Source organism: Barbatula barbatula (genome assembly GCF_947034865.1).
Source record: "Barbatula barbatula genome assembly, chromosome: 2".
Taxonomy (NCBI): domain Eukaryota; kingdom Metazoa; phylum Chordata; class Actinopteri; order Cypriniformes; family Nemacheilidae; genus Barbatula; species Barbatula barbatula.
Window position 1 is genome coordinate 5,821,096 of NC_136767.1, and position 19,468 is coordinate 5,840,563.

Here is a 19,468-nt window from a genome sequence, read left to right on the forward strand (position 1 = left end):
CAATAAAAAAAAAGAGTTATTTTTAAGTCACGTGACTGGTGCATCCGGTGTAAACACAACATTATTTCCGGTATCATGGAAGCTGTGGTCGGTGATGTTGTTGCTCCAGAAGATCTCGAGGTAAATTGTAGGCTTTGAACTTGTATGTGTGAAATGTTTCGCTGTGAAAACGCTGTGAAAACTTCTCCGGTTGAGACGCGGTATGTGTGTACAGTACGTCCGGGTGTTTGAGTGCGATGGTGATCTATGGCTGTGTGTCGGGTTGTCAACGTTGTGTTATTTTCCCTTCTAGAAATTCGAGAAGAAGTATAAAGCAGAGCTGAACAAGGGCCCTGTGTCGAAAGACACGCAGTTCGAGTATGCGTGGTGTCTGATCAGAAGCAAACAGTCGCAGGACATTAAGAAGGGAATAGTGCTGCTTGATGGTAACTACACACGTAGATTTGACACTATTGCTTGACCTTTGTGCTTCCATTTGCAATATTGCATTATTTGAAGTAGATTAGGGGCATTTTATGTTAACTAAGGAATAACATAATATAACAATAACATAAACCTATACTATAGTGTGTGCATATTCTGATCATTTATTTTAGAGACACATTTTTTACCAGTTCATAACCACATCACTCTTAACTACTATTAATTGCGTATATGAAGAGTTTGGTTCCAAAATGAGATAATAACAAACGTGATTTTTGAAAAATAAATTTTCAAGTTATTTTATTGTGTTAGTTAGCTCTATTTTAATGTGTTAGTTAGCTCTATTTTAAGAGTTATTATGGCTTTGATCAAAACAAACCAACTGGATTTTTATTGATATTAATTGGAATGCACAGTAAAAAAAAACATGATTTTTGAGTTCTCATTTTGCAACCAAACTCTTCATATAATAATGTATAAGTAGCAAAAGCTGAAAGTGAAAAATTCTTTATGTTCAGGTGTGCAGTCTGTGATAGATATAATTACTCAAAAATTACATTTAATATACATATACAATTTTAAATGCCCATTATCAGAATAAAATACTAGAAATTACAATGGGGTAGCAAAATGCTAGTTGAGTCAGCAGTCAGACAAAAACAGGTAAAGAAACGATACATTTTGCCTACAAACGAATAAAGAACTAAAGTGAAGAATAAAGTGTGAAATTATTAGGAAGCCTTTAGTCTCCAGTGTCACCAACTGCAACCTCCCTGAAGATTCTCAGCTTCTGTGAGATCTTTGCTAAAGAAGTGACATGTGAAGCAACATACAAACACATAAACATAAATCACAACTATGTGTATTAGGCAAGGGTGAACTGTGTGCATATATAAAGTCAAAATTATTTTCAGTTTTTCTGAATTTACTATTTATATGTATGTGGGTCAAAGACGTTAAGATGTCCCCATCAAAATACATTTACAAAAGTGATTTTATGACCATAGATTACTAGGTTTAGTAACTAACTAGGTTTTTGGATAATGAAATGTCAATATTTGCTTGAAATAATGTTATATTGTCATTCAGTGTAACACAATGTTTAAAAACAGATAAAAAAACATGCTTATTCTGACTTCTACATATTCAATTATATAAAGAATAAGGGAGCATGTTACATTTTATTGTGCTTTAAATGGGTAACAAAATCTAATTGGCAAATTAGCAAAACCTAGTTATAGTGGCAAATCAGGGAAAATGTATGTTGTTTATTTTTTTGCCCAGAAAAACAAAATGCAATTAAATTAAACAGTAAAGCTGTTCTTTTTTTAACAACAATAAGTTAAAGCAGCATTACACTTACCCTTTTTCGTCTTTGACACAATTGTTTCGTTCTGTGAAGTACCAACAATATCTCCAAATTAACAGAAAAGGTGCTTTGGTTTTTTTTCAGACCTCAATTAACTTGACACAGACCTCAACTTTTTATTCACTTTTAAACAATACAACAATAATATTTGTATAGGAAATATTTAAATTTACTAATATTTGTGTTGGAAAAGTTATTAATAATTTTTATTAATTTACCTCTATTTATTATTTCTAATATTTTAATACTTATGTATTACCTGTTGCTGGCCTATTGTGTTTCCTTGCTTGTCTGTGAGGAGAACTATGTATGATGTCAAAAAGGTCAATTTTTATGTTATTTTTCTAGCTATAATCTTGTATAAGCTTGTTGGTGGCCATAATGTAGGGCATGTTATTTAAAAAAAATACCCCAATAAATATCCCAGTCTCTTCTGTCCAAAAACTGTCACGAATCTTTATAGGTGCCTAAATATGAAAATAGATATCAGTTTATAACTGATTAGAAAAGCTTCTGTAAGAACCTTCAGATCGCACCTTGCTTGTGACATATGGTGTTTTTTGTAGTTTATTGGGCACTTTAGTGTTTATTGTACCATGGATATCTAAAGAGGTATATCAACCAAATGCAGTGAAGCTATAAAAACATGGAGTGGTTACACAATTATGCTCTCCACCTTTAAATCAGGCCATCCAAGATCACAAGACTTGCCGTGTTATTGTATCACCACTGTGAATCATTTGTGGTAATACGGATAAGTCCATAAACATTGGATATGGGTGTAAACAGGGAATACAGTCTTTATTGCTGCCTTATAATGATGTCACTTTGAGTTATTGTTAAAGAATTCCTGTCTCTGGTACTTTAATATCCTACCTTGTCACTCAGTAGCTTCTTTCCAAGTAGGATATTTAATTAAATACAATAATGTAAGGGATAGTTCACCCAAAAATCTAAATTCTGTCATCGTTTACTCACCCTCTAGTTGTTCCAAACCTGAATAAATGTATTTGTTCTGCTGAACATGGAGAACATTTGGAAGAATGTCAATAACCAAACAGATCCCATCCTGGATTGACTCCCATAGTGTTTATGTCCCTTCAATGGCAGTATAATAGGGGGATGAGATCTGTTTGCTTACTGACATGAACTATCCCTTTAACATTTGCCTCACTACCTCACTCACTACTTTGAGTATCATGCCTGTTAATCTATAGTGCAACAAAATCAAACATCCTGAGCTGTGCACTTAAGTTCCATCTGATTCACTACACCATGTCATAACTTTCATTTTTAATAAAATTTTAAACAAACAAAAAATATACTAACAGTATTGAAGTATTTTTTGTGTAGTAGTGATCAGTATGGGGGTAAAACAAGGTGCAATCTCTTACAGCAAAAAGATAATTCTATTGTAAATAGGTCATTGAACATCACTCACACTATTGACTTACTGTGACTGAACGGTTGTTAAAAATGTATATCTTGCATTGCCTCATTTTATCTTTATGGGATGAAAGGCTTCATATCTGATCTAATCTGATAATAGGGACGATGAAGATAAAAATGTTATTGTTTGACACAATTCCGGATGCCCACTACTTGTGCAACAGAATGGAACCACAATGGCACATGCATGATGATGAGAATAGATTTTGTCATGGCACTGTAATGTGAGTTACGGTGAATGGTAGAAGCACACTTAGTTCTGCTATTGAACAGATATTTCAAACTTACTGTAACATCCATCTGTTTATGATCCTCCTCTTGTTATGTCTGTAAATCTAAACGCTGAAATACTTTGTTTCTGCCAGAGCTTGTTCATAAGGGCACCAAGAATGACCAGAGGGATTATCTGTTTTACCTCGCCGTTGCAAACTACAAGCTAAAGGTGGTTAACAAAGCTTTTTTTATATATGTTTACATGTTGTGATTGTCTTGCAGTAGTTCAAATGACACTTCTATGCTCATTCCTCTATTTTACATCATCCACAGGAGTATGAGAGAGCTCTGAAATATATCAGGACTTTACTGATGAATGAGCCAGGAAACTCGCAAGCTTTAGAACTGGAAAAACTTATTGACAAAGCCATGAGGAAAGGTGAGCGTGAATTTGGGGTGAAAGTGGCATGTTCCTGAATCAATATTGTTGGCCTTTTAGCCTTTCTATCGTAGGAGGGGGTCAGTGATCATCCAGGACCAACAAACAATACTTATTATTGATTTCTAGTGTCCTAAACATGCTCTCTTCTGTCATGTTTTCTAGATGGACTGGTTGGCATGGCAATTGTTGGTGGGATTGGTCTGGGTTTGGCTGGATTGGCCGGATTGGCTGGTCTGATTGGTGTAGCTGTGGCTAAGAAGTCTTCCTAAGGGGATGAGCAGAAATGAGGCAGGTCTAAATTGTGATGTTGGGTTTGAAATGGATGCCTTTTAAATTCAAGTCAGTCATTATTACACTGACCAATTAACCGTCTGATGCCTTATATCGTTCCCATGGTTTCTCCATGTCCTCCATATAACAGCAGTCCATTTTAAACTAAATGCACATGCTTTATGTTAATCAGAGCTACACTACTTCACATAACTTTTTTTGGGGAAAAAAAAGCATTTACCTGTTTTATATTTATTTTCTAGATTTTTTTCTAATTCAATGAGGGAACTCATTATTAAAGCCAAGGAAAATGGATAAATGTCTGTTTGATGTTTCATTCACATGTTAAAACTCTGTTCCTAAGCACATTGACATATTTCTGTAACTTTAAAACCCCAATTATTATGATTTTTTTGTTTGTTTGTATTTGTGTCCTGTAATGCTTTTGTTAGTCAAAAGTAAGCCAATGTACATCCATAACAGAGTTTAAAACTTATTGAAGGTTGTAAAGGTAATCTTCTCAGTGATTTATATACCAAATATTTTAGCCAAATGTGTGCTGTTGTGTTGGTACTGTATACAATAAGGAGGCTTATATTGACTCTTTGATTTTGTTAAATTGTGATATTTTAATACCAACTTTGTTCACATGGTGAAACGCTGAGGATGAAATGTTTTCATTCTTGCACTGAAATCCAAAGAAAATAATTTGTCCTCAAGTATATCCTAAATGTATCCTGATCAGATTGTCTTGTGTTTGTGTACTACAGTTTATTTCACCAATGCATATTGCCAACATTTAAACACAAGCAGCAAATAAAAACTTCATAATACTGTCCCAGTTTGATTACTTTTCAGGCTTGATGTAAATTTGAGTAAGATGTATATGGAAAATATTTTCTAATAAGTGTTTACTTCCAGTGTCTATATCTAGGTTCTGGTCCCTCCTTAAATTGTTTTATTTAATGTGATTTTATACCTAGAGAAAGTTATTCTCAATTTCTAAAGAAGTAGCACATGTTCAACAAGCCACACAATTTAAGATATCATTCTGGTCCGTAGCACAAATGAAGAGGAATTTCTAATATTCTAGAGTTTATTTAAATCCCATCAACCTTTAGCAATACATTGGTGACTTGTGTATCGTGAGAGACAAACAAAATGTTACTGTGTTCTTAAAAATCTAACTTCAATTCAAGGGTGAGTATAATCCATGTTTATTATCTGGCATATGTGTACTGTTTAAGGTTTTGCCTTTGGACCTTAAAAATCTATTAAGTGTTTCTCCCTATAAGAAACGGTGAAAACCAAAAATGAACCTTTAATCTAAGTAAGAGTTTATTCCATTTTGTGCACAGATTATACAAAGCTGTTGTCCTTTTTTGCAGTCCATTGTTTAGTTTTTTTGTAATTTTGTAGTTTGCTGTCTTAACTAAGATGTGTATTTTTCTTTGGAAACCACAGTTAGAAAAGCACAGAGGAAAGCTTATGGTAAACTTTTTAATTGGTGAGGACAGTCACCAAAGGAAACGTCTACCTCTTTTCAGGAATTTAACTCGGACAGAGGGGGACGTTCCGGTGAGTGCTGGGTTTTATTGCAGTGGCTCTGCAAAGTCTGTGCTGAACAGAACTCAATATAAACGTTCTTATTGTCAGGCTGGTCACACTCAGCTGAATAAATGGACTTGGGGATAGCAGAAAAGATGCCCAAAATTGGTTTTGACAGAATTACATGGCAGATCTGCACTCAGTAATTTATTCCTTATTCAATTGTTGATTTTCATTAACAACACTGAGAAATAAAAAGATTTCCACTCTCACGAGGAAAGAACTCAAGCATTTTAATCCTTTTTTATACTATATGGGAGCTGTGTCATACAATTGGCAGAGTTAATGTTATTTATATTATATGTGAAGTAAATGTATTAACTCAGTCCTGCAGGCACTTTATAATACATAACGTAAAACAAGAAAACCAAACAATTTACCAAAGGCAAGTAAACCAAGGTCCCAAAGGCAATATGACAACTACAGATATACACTAACAACGGTAATCCATCTATCTAAACCGAATGATTTTAAGGAAAACGTTTAAACGTCCAGACAATTACATTTAGTCATTTAGCAGACGCTTTTATCCAAAGCGACTTGCAAAGAGTTCGGGGAGCAATAAGCGATATGTCAGAAAAGAGCAATAGTACGATAGGAGCTAATACAAAGTTGCTAGTTTAACAAAAGCCACTACCTGTTGAAAGAAGAAGGTTAGTGCACTTTTTTGTTTTTCATTTTACTGTCAAGTATTCACAGAAGAGGTGTGTTTAAATAGTTTTAAGCAGACAAACTGTTTCTAATTTGTCATTCACATTCTCCCTTCCAACTTGACATATATTGATGTATCCTCCATATCGGCATCACTTTTTAAACGCAGGGTACCTCTTAGCATAATTTGTATTGCTCTCCATTGCTTTCAATAAAAATAAATATTTCAAAACACTGACACAATGGGCATGCACATTTAACGTCATTATGAAATAGTTGGGCATGTTTTGCAATGTTTAAATTTTTTATTTACATTGGCATTATTTTAATTCACGAACAACTGCAAAAGTGACTTACCTAGCCCATGAAAACAAAGGTGATAACCAGAATAGAGTTGGATCTTAAAAACAAAGGTCTTTTTCTCCTCCCTGTTAAAAGTTGATAACATTTAATTTGCTGACTACGCACAACGCAGCCTTTCATCATATAGATTCCTTTTCAAACTCCTTAATCACATGATAAACACAGTTGATTATCAACCATTTATTGTGCGTCAATACTAATACGTTCAGCTTTTATTATACTTCGTATGAACCCACTGAACTTGTTGAAAGCTGAGAAATAATGAAATTAGACCTCGCATCAAAACGACATTTGGATCAATTATTTATTAATTTGTGTATGCGATATGCAGTTTATTATATTCAATGATTATATATCAAAGAGAATATAATTTAAATAATCTGTTAAATGTTATGTATGTGGATCCTACTATTGAGGTTGTGAATTGCAACCAATGGCTCCACTGCTTAATCTCGCTTTGAAGCACTACTTTGGTGGCTGACAAGCACTGTGATGTTGTCACGTTTTTGCTTTTTTGCAGAAGGAGATAATGTATTTACGAAACGAGCTACTGTAGAAATAACATGGTGTATTCCATGCAAGGGGACCCGTGCTGTATGAGATATATCTGATTCTAAGGTAACATTACTGTTAATTATGTAAGGGTTTCATACACCTCTGAAAACATAGTAAGGAATATTATATTGCATTTCCATCAATAGATCCTACCTAATCTCACACATTGCACCTTTAAACAAGTTAATTCATCTGAATGAGGAACTTATCCCTGATAAATCTTTGTGCAAACAATACCTAAGCCTCATGGAACCAGCCCTAACAAACAGAGTCCAGGGTTCAGCTGGGTGGGTCAAGGACCAAGGCGGATCGAACTTGGCCACAGGCCACAGTTGGACAGGCTTGGACATGGGCTCACGGACTGAAGCAGTCTCTGGTGCAGAAGAGCAATGCACACACACAACAAAGCCGCAACTACAACCGGCAGAGCTGACTCCAGGGGCAGGACCTCATGAGCGGGCACCTCTGGGACCACCGGACTTGGTTGGGACAGAAGCCACCCGCACAGACACCATTGGAGTATCTGCCATAATTTGAGACCAGGCACCTTTGCCTCGAATCCATCATCTTGTCAGCTGACTCTGTAGGAGCAATCATCTTGGGGACTGGCTTTGGAAAGGTGGCCGTTTTGGAAAAAGAAGGGAATTCAAAGACAGCCATCTTGAACACTGACACTGACTGGGGTGTGGTAGCCATGATGGCTGGAGACTCTGGCTTGGTGGACATGACAACTGGAGACTCTGGCTTGGTGGACATGACAACTGGAGACTCTGGCTTGGTGGACATGACAACTGGAGACTTTGGCCTGGCAGACATGATGGCTGGAGAATCTGGTTTGGCAGCCATGACATGAACAAATCCAGACATGACAGTTATGGTGTGGGTAGACACTGCAGGCTAGCGGGACACCTCATCAGCCAATCCCGCAGTAAATGATGAACCGCTAAGCAAAAGGGCATAATCAATGTAGAGAAATGAATTCCCTGTGGCATCCGAGAGTGAACAGGATCATTAAATCCATGGCGAAAAATGTCACATAATTAAAATCCATCAAATGAGAAAGTTCACAGAAATCAGTCAATAGAGCTGAGTAAATAATCAGATTCCAAAAATACAAGACTTGTAATTAGAGTAAACCACATTTTAAAATACTCTTAATCAGACTACAGTTACTTTTTTATGGATTACATGCTTACAAATTATTCACAGAATGGCAGTAGGTTGTTTACAGTTCAGTGATTTTCCCAAATGTTTTTCATTTTTTATTTCAAATTTCTTTTTTGATTGTTAAAAACATACCTACAACTCATAAATGTCTCTGATTCTTCAAGCTTTTTCCGGCAGAGAGGGGAGGGGTTTGGAATGTAGCTGAAATTAATGTAATTTTACATCTATTTTTATGAATTACAATATGAGTGGCAGGGCATCTTCAATACAAATTTCACCATCGTGCTCCTAGCTTGGCTTGAAACACTCCTGCTAAATTCTGGTTACGCAAAGTATACTGTAACGAACGAGACACTATGGAGAAAACAGGGTAATCCAGAAGCAGTAATCCAATAAACAAGGTTCAATGGCAATGGCAATGAACAGTGAGACCCTCTGTACGCGGTTAAACTGACAATACTTTTCAAAGTATACATAGCACAGGCATGGCTTCAATACAGTTTAAACAGGAAGTGTGTGAAGAGTGAGAGAGTCCATAGTCCATGAGGGGACCTCCTCTTGAGGGTGATTCCTCAAATTCAGTCAATGTCTGTTAATGATTAACCACAGCAAATATAGACATATTTGTTCAGCTATTGCTTATACGATTTTAAAAATGACATTCTCAAATGATTTGTGATCCCTTATGTAATTACTTTCTTTTATCTTTAGCATTGTGGAGTAATGATACTCTGGATTATTTTATGATTCATATTCAAAATGATTGATATCAAGATAAGCTTTATATTTTCATTTAGATAAATTAAAGTGGGTCTCTTTAGCTCTCTAGAATAGTTTTTATCTTTGACAATTATACAAACTTTGTCTACTGTCGAATCAAAACACAGAAATGCTGATGGGTGTGCTATATTTGGAAGAAAAAAAAACTTTTCTAAACTCCAGTCTGCATTTAAGATTATTGCATGCAATGTGAAAAGGTTGATTTAAGGTTGCTTGATCAAGCCGGTCATAATAAAAAAATATGTTTAGGTAGCTAATGAAAATCTTCAACCTGTTAAAAAAGAAAATGTTACTCAAATGTACTTTATTTTACTGTAAATGTAATCTTTATCTTTTATTAAAACAAATACATATAGTACATACACCCATACTTGGAATTGTCTTCGCCCTATCATTGTCTTGATGAGTTTATGTGCAATTCATAAACTATGGGCTATATCGATTGCTTGAAATCAGACACGTTTTGCGGTGGACTTCTGTACATGAAAATCATAAAAAGCCTTAAATGTCCATTACAAGGTCAAATTCCATTTATTGTTATATCAGGGAATACTGTAAGGTTGGAAGGATTTCTCAGGACAGCTTAAGAGGAATTCCTTTCTGTGAACCAGGGCATCCTTTTGAGTTTTGAAATATGTGGCTGGAGGAAAACCTGGCAAAATAAGCAGCCGGTATTTCTTCAAAGTTGAAGAATCAGAAGACGAAACCACAACCATCCAGCTCACCTTGGAAGAGCAGAAGATTCATAGACATGAAAGACGCATTGCAGATTGTTGCACTTTTCATGGGATTTTTGGGATGCCTGTCTGTTGTGGTATCATTGTACAATAATTACTGGAGGGTGTCCACAACAGAAGGTAGTGTCATCACCACTTCCACCATCTTTGAGAACCTCTGGATGTCCTGTGCAGATGACTCCTCTGGTGTTTACAACTGTTGGAATTTTCAGTCCTTGCTCGCTCTACCAGGTACAGGACTGTGATTTATTTTCTTAAGCTTTTCTGTTAGTACAGATTGCGATTAAATGTATTTGATTGTTTAGCATAAAAAATATAACTGATTATAAAGTCTTACACTAAAGGTTAAGACTGGGGGTGTCTTAGGACTTTTTTAACCAATTAACGATAAACCGGTTCTGTCAAATTAAATTAAACACGAGGCTGTGAAAACGTTTTGATAAATGTGTAGGCCTAATAATAAAAGTCTTAGCCTTGCAAAGATGTATAACTGTAACATTTTAATTCGTCGCAATAGTTTTCTTTAGGTTATCACCTGTTGTGTTAACTGACGTCGTCCTCATGGTGACTCTGCATCTAAATAGGGGGGTTGGGGGGCGGGGGGCGCTCTCTGACAAACTTTAGGCATCCGACGTAAACTGCAAGCATAGTTTGAAAGCGCGATTTAAAGGAAATAGGAAGCTATGGATCCTATTGTTGAAGCATTGGCTGTTTTTCTCGGTTTTTGGGGTTGGGTCATGGTCGGGGTTGCCCTTCCGAATAGGTTCTGGCGGGTATCAACTATGGACGGCAGCGTTATTACTACATCAACGGTATATGAGAACTTATGGATGTCCTGCGCCACTGACTCAACCGGAGTCCATAACTGCCGGGAATTCCCATCTTTACTGGCACTGTCCGGTATGACACCGCGAGATCTTTCTGGATACATTGTGGCTGCACGGTAAATTCTAAAATTCTGTTGGATACAGTTTTCTTGGCCATTTTATGCTACATTTAAATCGTTTTAAGTCCGACAAATGAAGTTCTAATGCAATGAATACATTTGGAATTATAGTTTACCAAGTGACAAGATGAAATTAGGATAAGGACCGCCTATATAAAGGCTATTTGTTTCATTATCATTCGTTCAGGCTACTCTAGCGTGCTACGCATATAAACGCAGAATTTGCTAGTCTTGGCCAAAAGGCAAATAATCTATTGAAAAACAAAATATAGTGTAAAATAGTGTCTAATAACCACCTATTAAAGTCCTCAAAAAAACTTTTAAACTATGTAAGCCTGACAAGCTGTCTAAAGCAGAATATGGATGTTTTCTTTTATTTAACCACCTGTCATAATACATTCAAAACACAAATATTTTAGGAATATGTCAAAAATTGGAAAATAACAAACTGAAACAGTAGTCTTTATTCCCACATAATAACCAAACAACAAAATATTTCGTTTTCCTCCTTTGGCTTTGATTACAGCTTGCATTGTTGTTGTGTCTTTGTTGTGTGTGACTGTAATTGGGCACCTAAATAAAAAAATATAAAATGTTTCTGTTTTTGTAAAACAGTCAATTTCAAATATTCAAGGATAACAACAATAATAATATTTTAGAATGACAAACACTACTGTGACTGAAGAGCTTACTCGTGAATATAATTGACATATATTCAATTCAATTCAATTTATATAGCGCTTTTTTACAATGTGCATTGCAAGGGAAAATAAGAATAAACTAAAACTTCTTATATTACCTTTTATATGATATTATATTATATGATATTATATTATATTATATTACATTGGTAATCACCAATACTGTTAGTTTATGGTGGCTTAAGACGAACCTGGAGGTCTAATACATTTGTTATAACTTAGTTATTCTCTCTGTTTCTCACAGGTTACATTCAGGCATGCCGCGCATTAATGATCACGTCTGTTGTTATGGGCGTTTTTGGGCTGGTGGCAACTCTAGTAGGTATGCAGTGTTCTAAGGTTGGAGGAGAGAATTATGTTATGAAGGCTCGGATCGCTGGGGTTGGAGGCATCTTTTTCATATTGCAGGGTAAGAATGTCATTAAGTTGTCATGTTATGTAATAAAAACGTTTTAGTAAGCACAAAAAATTTAGTGGTAGTGTATAGGCCTATTGTATGCATGTTGACAAACGTCAATATAAAGACTTCTCTTTACAATAAAGGAGATGCATACCTGTACATGGATAAGCTTTTGATCTGGTATCAGGGAATCAAAATGAATGTTCATGTTTCAGGTCTCTGCACTATGATTGGGGTGTCTTGGTATGCTTATAATATCACTCAGCAATTTTTTGACCCACTGTATCCTGGGATAAAGTAAGTGGAAACTGTTTTAACTTCGATATGAAAATATTTAGACCCAGTTGCACAGTTTTTTATTTCATCATATGTGTATGGACACATTAACCTTGTAACTAATGCCAGTTTTTAAATATATGATATGTGTTTGTTTGTAGATATGAAATCGGAGAAGGGCTTTACATTGGTTGGAGTTCTGCTACACTGGCTTTATTTGGTGGCAGCTGCTTGCTGTGTTCTTGTAGAGTGAAAAGCTCAGACATAAAAAAGTGAGTCTAATATGCACCACATCATTTGTTACCTGATGACATTTGAATTATCATATTTGTGCACATGTTTGCTGAATTTGTGTTTATATGTATGTTAACTATACATTTTTTGATGTCAATAATTTAAATTCTTTAGATCAGATCTTCAAGACAGAACTTCAGATCATAGCAGACATATGCAGATTGTTCAAACTGCCTCTACAATATCGTGTACCAGTCAGTATGGACGCAATGCATATGTGTAAGAAACAGACTTCATACATGGGATAAACATGCAAGTTAAAATGGTCAAAACAGTGTGCTCTATCAAACAAAACCTCATAATTCTATTGTAAATAGTGTTTTCATCTAAATGATCCCATGTAAATGCAGGTCGTAATGTTGGGATTGTCCCATCACACTTCTCTTTTATTAATTATCACGCTGCCAGTAAATACATATTGTGTGCACGTTTTTGCAAAAAAGTGTAATACAACTTTGATAACTTTTAAAATGTTGAATATATATTTACATTAAGCTGGCCATTACTTTGGACCAGGATGATCTACATTATTTAAAAAATCCATAATTTTGGAACATTTAGAGATAGTCACTGCAGTTAGCTTTGTATACGGTGCTAGGCTTTAATGGACTAGTTTTGATGCACTTATGTATTTTGTTGCCTATGTTGTTATAATGGCTTCTAATGTTTCCTCATCTGTAAGTAACTTTGGATAAAAGCATTTGCTAAATGACTAAATGTAAATGTAAATGCATGCTGGGATGCTTGAGATAAATAAATACACAAATCTATGCAATTACTCAACATTCCCTTTGAACTAATAATTTTGTAAGATTCGTTTTTAATATTTAATTTTATTATTGTAATAATATTCTTATAATTAGAACATTTCTGTAAACACCGGGTCAAACCATACATTTCCCATACAATTACATTTCTATTCCTACATTTCCAATAGTTTCTATGTTTTTGGTTGTATGTTTCTTTGCATGTCTTGTAAATTGCTGGCCACCTTGTTATGCCCGATAGTTTTATTATTATTTATAAATAAAAATGTACTTCCGAAAGTAGAAACAGTCTTACATATTGACATCACACACAAGGTGACATCATCTATTTAGCAAAATAAATCAGAGCATATTTAAAATGTTTAACTCAAATGTTTAATGTTTTATATTTGTTATATCATGTGTAGTCCAAACACACATATATATATATATAGAGAGAGAGAGTTTCATTCCAAAATGAGATGCATCCGTTTTTAAGATTTTCAAAAATCATGTTTTTTATTGTGCATGACAATTATTATAAATCAAACCGAAGTTGGTTGTTTTGTTTTAAGCTATAATAACAAACAAATACAACTAACTAACACAATAAAAACATGATAACATAAAAAACACGATTTTTGCTTTTTTTAAACAGTGATCTTTAGCACAGCTAAATGATTTATGTGTGTGCTAATTTATGAGTCAAAACATGTAAAGGAAAACATGTCCATGTTCATGAAAGGTTTTTGTAACTTTCCTGAAACTTTTATGCATTACTGGCAATTATGTTAGTTTGACCATATTAGTATACAGAATTCTTATTACATTAGGGGTTATATAGAATTAAGTTAAACTCAAGTCTGTTATGTTGTATATATTTGTTCATAACAGGGTGGACATGTCAGTCAATGGTTTATAATGATTTGTAAACAACACAATTTAAGTCCTTGAGGTTGACTTGTATGACTTTTGAAAACACAGACATGTCACTTTAATGACAAAAACAAAGAAAAACGTCAATAAGGGAAACTGCTCAAAAACAATCACAAAGAGAATTGCAACCAAATAAAAAGTACAGCTCAAGCTGTCATTGAATTTGTTACAATATCCATTTGGATTAAAGTAACCCCATCTCAAGTAGACTCTGTAGTTGCAACATTTGTATGCAGACCAGTCTCACTCTATATTGAGAGTCCAATGTCTTTAAAGTGGTTAGAGTCCATGGGTGGTTGTCTGAAGGCTTTCAGATTCCACTTCTATAGAAACAACATGATGGCCAGGAATCATAGCCAGTCCCAACACTCTTGGCTCACCCTGCGAGAAAGAGTCTGTGAATAAAATAGAATATAATGACTTCTTTTTGATATAATCACAAGATATAGATATTACACTTTCAAAGGATGCTCCTCCAGTTATTCAGACACTACATATGGTTTTCTTGGCGGTTGCCGGGGATTTGCTTTTAATGAAGCTGAAACTACTTAAGCAAACACCACACTAAAGCATAAGCTTTACCTAAAACTAAAAGTGTCATTTGTAAGTGGTTACCTGTGGATTTGAGGAACTCCTGTGCAGATCCCAGGATGACATTGCAGTCTCGGTCAGTACATAAGAAAAGCCCCACCAGCGTGCGGCCGTCTGTCATACGAATCCTCATGCTCTTATTCAACAGATTCTCGAGTTTCAACCGAGCTAACGAATAGGCTGTGTTCTCCACCTGAGACAAAACAAAGCACTCACATAAACGATACGTCGTCGTTGAGCAGTTAAAAACTTTCATTTTGACAGAAGCATGACATCAATGCATGATTATGTACGTAGGTATGTAACTTATGTGTTTCTTACAAATGCAATAAATAGGTAATAAGACAGAAACCTTTAAATAAAACCTAATCGAGCATAAAACATCAAGCAAATGCTTGTTAGCTTTGGCTGTATTTAGCAACATCTCACTGGCCACACATTTGCCAAAACATTCAGACCTCGGGTTGCATTTCCGTGCCATTCTCCTCGCTCTCAGATGCCATTTCAGATTTCTTGAGTTTACAATATTTGAAAACTACAGCGAAAGTAAACCAAAAGCTGTTTATTCCATTGATATAGTCCTAAAGAGAAGCCTTCTTCTTCGGGTCATTCCGTCTGACGTCATTGTCAAACCGCAGCGTACACAGCGCCGGAAATGGACTGGAGAAAACATGCACAAGGAAACGATTTTGACAGACGACATTTAGCGTATACCGCCATCTACAGGATTACAAAAAGGCATCATTTGACTATACTACAAACTACTGTGGGAAAAAAATGGAGCTCCCCAAAGAGTACATAAAAGTATTGTAATTAGTGTGTCAAAACGATTTTGCAGACTAGGGTGAAAAGGTGGTAAAACGACAGAGTTTATTTTGTTCTACTTTTTTATTATTGTTTTATTTATATTGATGCTTTCTTATTAATAAACTAAATGACATTCAAATAAATGTGTCTTCAGAAATATCACATACTTTCTTCTTTGTCTGTCCATATTAACAAATCAAATCAAAACAAAGCATAGAATAGAACAGTCAAAAGTCATTACCATTTTTTATCTTATCACAACCTACAGGAAACTGTACTTTATGTCTTAGTTTTTTATCTGCAATATGGTTTGGTAGGCTATTTCCTATCATCTAGTGATCTTCTGATATAGTTAATGAAACTGCTCTTGAGGGCTAACAGGGAATATAAACACAGAAGCTGAACCTGAGTCCAAAATAAAACCCATGAAGTTCCAAATAAATGATATGCAAATCTTTTGTTTGAGAAAAACACAAAGAAAGAACTCTCAGAACTACAGGAAACAACATTATTCTTGTCATATTCTTTTCTTCTCCCTCATTGCAAATTGAAGATCTTGAAGAATACGAAAGAAGATTTTTGAGGAATGTTGGTACCACTGCATATACCATTTTTAATGTTCATTTTTAAAATAAACCTAAAATTAAAATAAAACCTAAAATTGTATGCTAGTTTCGTCAATCGTACAATTTCAAGTCGAGGTGTATGAGAGTATTTGCAAAATACTATCTCAAATTCATTTTTTAAGATAACTTTTCTGAAATGAATAGTTTGAAAAGCTGGACAACAGTAAAAAGACATTGAAATCAACATTTGTTTAACTAACACAAATTCTTTGTATTCTACTGTTTACTTTTTTTATTTCTACATCTGTAAAATGTTCCTCAAGGTGCCTCCTGAGCTAGATTGTCCAGAGCTTCTCCATGAAAGCGGATATGATGCCAGCCCTCCTTAGCTGTAAGATCCTCTGCACCTTTAGCCAAATAAAAGTCCAGAGAAGGTTTGTTCCAGTCCAGTACAGAGAGCTGCAACCGTACACACTGTTTCTCTTTACCCACCTATTAGACATTAATGGGAGAACAAACCTGTGTTAACCACTGAATAAATGTAATTGGGTAGTTCATAGACAAATATGCAAATTTGTCCTATGGTGTGATGACAAAAAATATAAAACAACTAACAATGAGATTGCTATTGATATGATAAATATAAATAATATAAAACACTGTAATATTTTTGAAATTTTGCTGTCACACCCTAGGACACATGTACGATTTATTTGTCAACTAGCCCATTTCAAATCCAGGATTTTCAGATTTTATTATTTAAACAAAGGCTTGAAATAAACCAAACAAATAAGCCCACAAAACTTACTTTGGCAACAGTTGCCATTAAAGCCTTCCCAATGCCTTTCCCTGCCGTACAAGAAAAAAGTATTCAAGGGATAAACAGTTGAGTATTACAGTGACTGACTGACTATACACCACTTACTGCACGTATAAAGTTTATATAGAATATCTTGAATCATCCTAGTTAGCTTACTTAAAGTAGAACAAGTATTTTATGTAGCCATTCCAAAAATGTACTCAAATTAACTTTTAAGAACCACGATAAAAATACAGACCAGATACGTAACTCAAAATTGCTCACCTCTGTACTCTGGCATGACATAAAGATCTTCCATATACACAACCCTGCCTTTCCATGTGCTGTAAGTATAGAAGAACAGAGCATAGCCGACCTTGGTGTTTCCTGTGGCAGCAAAAGAAGAAAAAGACGAGGTGATCAGTGTCAGTACAACAGACGAATAATAGTATAAAAATAGTGTTGCAGGTAAATATTAAATAAGGGTGTTTGATCTTTCATGCGTGTCTCATAGGTGACTTTTGAGCTTTGTCTTGGGAACTGAGATGAATTATTACTTGAACGCATGCCAGTAGTCATACATATTGTTTACCATATTCCTCTTCGTATACTGTATACCCTGGTGTCGTTAGGAGTCATTATTACCATCTTTAGATTTTTGCTCCTCGGGCACCTCAGCTACAAGACACTGGTAATAAGGATTGGGTCCAAATCCGTCTCTCTCCAACTCTGTAAAATGAGAAAGAGACACGTGAAAATTTCTGGAGTAAGCTATATGATTTATTTGGGGTGTTATAAATAGGAGTAGAGTGGAATCAAAATCACAACACCTTTGTGGGATATCTTAACTTGGTCGGGCATTTTTTCATAAACGGCCAGTTCCTAGAGTTAAAACATTCTATTCAAGTCTATACTTCACAACAACCGTGTCTATTGAATGGATCCAGGTAAGAAATTCCGCATTACTCACCATAATCATGCGCTCTATATCTGTGCAGTCTTCAGGTTTGCCTTCACGAATAGTAAACTTCATTTTGTACAGTTCAAATGCGGTTTGGGTTCCCTCACCGCACAGCTGTTCATACGCGTCTGTCCACTGGGGTTGTTGCTAGAAGGGATACTCTACGGCCGGAAGTAGTGCAAAATCTCGCATTATAATGACAAGAAATTACATTAGCTAACGCCTACACCTACCCCAACCCTAAACCTAACCATACAATAATAATAAAAAGATTAATCAACTGTTTTCAACGTGACATAAATTATGCGGTTTTGAAGTGCGCATGCCCAGTGGAAGTCGCTGTATCCCTTCTAGTCAAAACCGTCCACTAGAGAGCCACTAAAGTAGTTCATTGAAGAACGTCATATAGCACCGTTTTTGCGCAGCCTCCAAAGGATGCACCATGCTCTCTTCGGTCCCAGACGACAGCAAAGGTTTAATAATGACAATTCTGTCACCATTTACTCACCTACGAGTTGTTCCAAATCTGTTTACATTTCTTTGTTCCGATGAACACAAATACATATCCACCAAAGGACCAAAGGGGGTTGAGCTTTCTCATACACCTAAACTCTGAAAAAGCCTTCCCAATACGATTCGAGGGACAGACACACTCTCACAATTTAAATCCAGATTAAGGATACATCTTTTCAGCCAAGCATTCACTTAATGCAAAAAATGCTAAATAAAGAAACTGGATTTATTGAGAAGGGTCTGTCTGCAGACCAGATGCACTCTCCGGCCAGATGCAGTGTCAGCGGCGCATGCGCACTCCAACAAATGCGCTACTAGACACGTTTGTGAATCAAATGGACCAACAGGCCAATTGTAAGTATATTTATTCAATATTCAATTTATTTATTCTCATACAATATTAAGTCGAAGTGAAAGTGTTGTTTTAACTATATTCAATTCGAACAAGATTAAGTCGAGGTAAAAGTGTTATTGAATTATTTGACAAATGTAATCGAAAACGTTCTTTAACATTATCAGACGAATGTTGTAAGTTTATTGATTTCATTCATACAGTATTAGATAGATGTAAAATTATTGTTTTAATATATAAGATGATGTTTTCGAAAACTAACTTAATCCTTATGATACCAGATCTATCGCATACTTGGGTAACGATACCTGTTCTTCATACAGTAATTTATTAAAGAACTAACGTTATCTAAATTAATTTTGTGGCGTTGCTTGAAAACTAAATATTCAGATGATTCTTATTATTTATATATTCAATAACCTTGTGCATGCAGTACAGCTTGTACAGCCTTATATTTCTACACAGCAATTGTTATTTACGTATTTGTTTTTTGCATTTTTGACAGGGGCATTGCACATAGGATAAAACCTGTAAAATGAACTGAAAGGTATCT

The 19,468-nt window shown here is 35.2% G+C and overlaps 4 protein-coding genes across 5 annotated transcripts; 2 read left to right on the forward strand and 2 right to left on the reverse strand.

Moving 5' to 3' along the window:
- Nucleotides 1–64: 64 nt before the first annotated feature.
- Nucleotides 65–5,002, forward strand: LOC306891252 (mitochondrial fission 1 protein-like). Its single transcript, XM_079451348.1, has 5 exons — nt 65–120; nt 293–425; nt 3,607–3,683; nt 3,788–3,893; nt 4,059–5,002. The coding sequence occupies exons 1-5, from the start codon at nt 76–78 to the stop codon at nt 4,163–4,165; spliced, it is 468 nt and encodes a 155-aa protein (XP_079307474.1). The 5' UTR covers nt 65–75; the 3' UTR covers nt 4,166–5,002.
- A 5,039-nt stretch (nt 5,003–10,041) lies between these two features.
- Nucleotides 10,042–13,425, forward strand: cldn15b (claudin 15b; the record flags this gene model as incomplete). Of its 2 annotated transcripts, none has more annotated exons than XM_079451346.1 (5): nt 10,042–10,258; nt 11,919–12,083; nt 12,290–12,371; nt 12,512–12,622; nt 12,759–13,425. In XM_079451346.1, 5 exons carry the CDS (start codon nt 10,042–10,044, stop codon nt 12,865–12,867), a joined length of 684 nt encoding a protein of 227 aa, XP_079307472.1. In that variant the 3' UTR covers nt 12,868–13,425. The 2 variants fall into 2 exon arrangements, with proteins under 2 accessions (XP_079307472.1, XP_079307473.1); XM_079451347.1 differs by lacking the exon at nt 10,042–10,258 and adding an exon at nt 10,636–10,927.
- Nucleotides 13,426–13,766: 341 nt separating this feature from the next.
- Nucleotides 13,767–15,638, reverse strand: naa38 (N-alpha-acetyltransferase 38, NatC auxiliary subunit). The gene is made up of 3 exons (XM_079451166.1): nt 15,376–15,638; nt 14,942–15,110; nt 13,767–14,721 (listed from the first exon to the last, which is right to left on the reverse strand). Exons 1-3 carry the CDS (start codon nt 15,418–15,420, stop codon nt 14,606–14,608), a joined length of 330 nt encoding a protein of 109 aa, XP_079307292.1. The 5' UTR covers nt 15,421–15,638; the 3' UTR covers nt 13,767–14,605.
- A 113-nt stretch (nt 15,639–15,751) lies between these two features.
- sat2b (spermidine/spermine N1-acetyltransferase family member 2b) lies at nt 15,752–18,855 on the reverse strand. Its single transcript, XM_079451322.1, has 7 exons — nt 18,559–18,855; nt 18,060–18,211; nt 17,920–17,971; nt 17,735–17,818; nt 17,375–17,476; nt 17,099–17,139; nt 15,752–16,782 (listed from the first exon to the last, which is right to left on the reverse strand). The coding sequence occupies exons 2-7, from the start codon at nt 18,120–18,122 to the stop codon at nt 16,609–16,611; spliced, it is 516 nt and encodes a 171-aa protein (XP_079307448.1). The 5' UTR covers nt 18,123–18,211; nt 18,559–18,855; the 3' UTR covers nt 15,752–16,608.
- Nucleotides 18,856–19,468: the final 613 nt, after the last annotated feature.

Bases quoted from the DNA above. Each gene is read 5' to 3' on its own strand.
- naa38 (XM_079451166.1), bottom strand. From the start codon at position 15,420: ATGGCATCTGAGAGCGAGGAGAATGGCACGGAAATGCAACCCGAG. The intron at 15,111-15,375 runs GTCTGAATGTTT...GTTTTGTCTCAG, and splicing joins GCACGGAAATGCAACCCGAG to GTGGAGAACACAGCCTATTC. The intron at 14,722-14,941 runs GTAACCACTTAC...TTTTATTCACAG, and splicing joins GGAGTTCCTCAAATCCACAG to ACTCTTTCTCGCAGGGTGAG.
- LOC306891252 (XM_079451348.1), top strand. From the start codon at position 76: ATGGAAGCTGTGGTCGGTGATGTTGTTGCTCCAGAAGATCTCGAG. The intron at 121-292 runs GTAAATTGTAGG...TTTCCCTTCTAG, and splicing joins TTGCTCCAGAAGATCTCGAG to AAATTCGAGAAGAAGTATAA. The intron at 3,894-4,058 runs GTGAGCGTGAAT...CATGTTTTCTAG, and splicing joins TGACAAAGCCATGAGGAAAG to ATGGACTGGTTGGCATGGCA.
- sat2b (XM_079451322.1), bottom strand. From the start codon at position 18,122: ATGAAGTTTACTATTCGTGAAGGCAAACCTGAAGACTGCACAGATATA. The intron at 17,819-17,919 runs GTGTTGTGATTT...CTCATTTTACAG, and splicing joins AGTTAAGATATCCCACAAAG to AGTTGGAGAGAGACGGATTT. The intron at 17,140-17,374 runs GTGAGCAATTTT...CTTGTACGGCAG, and splicing joins TGTCATGCCAGAGTACAGAG to GGAAAGGCATTGGGAAGGCT.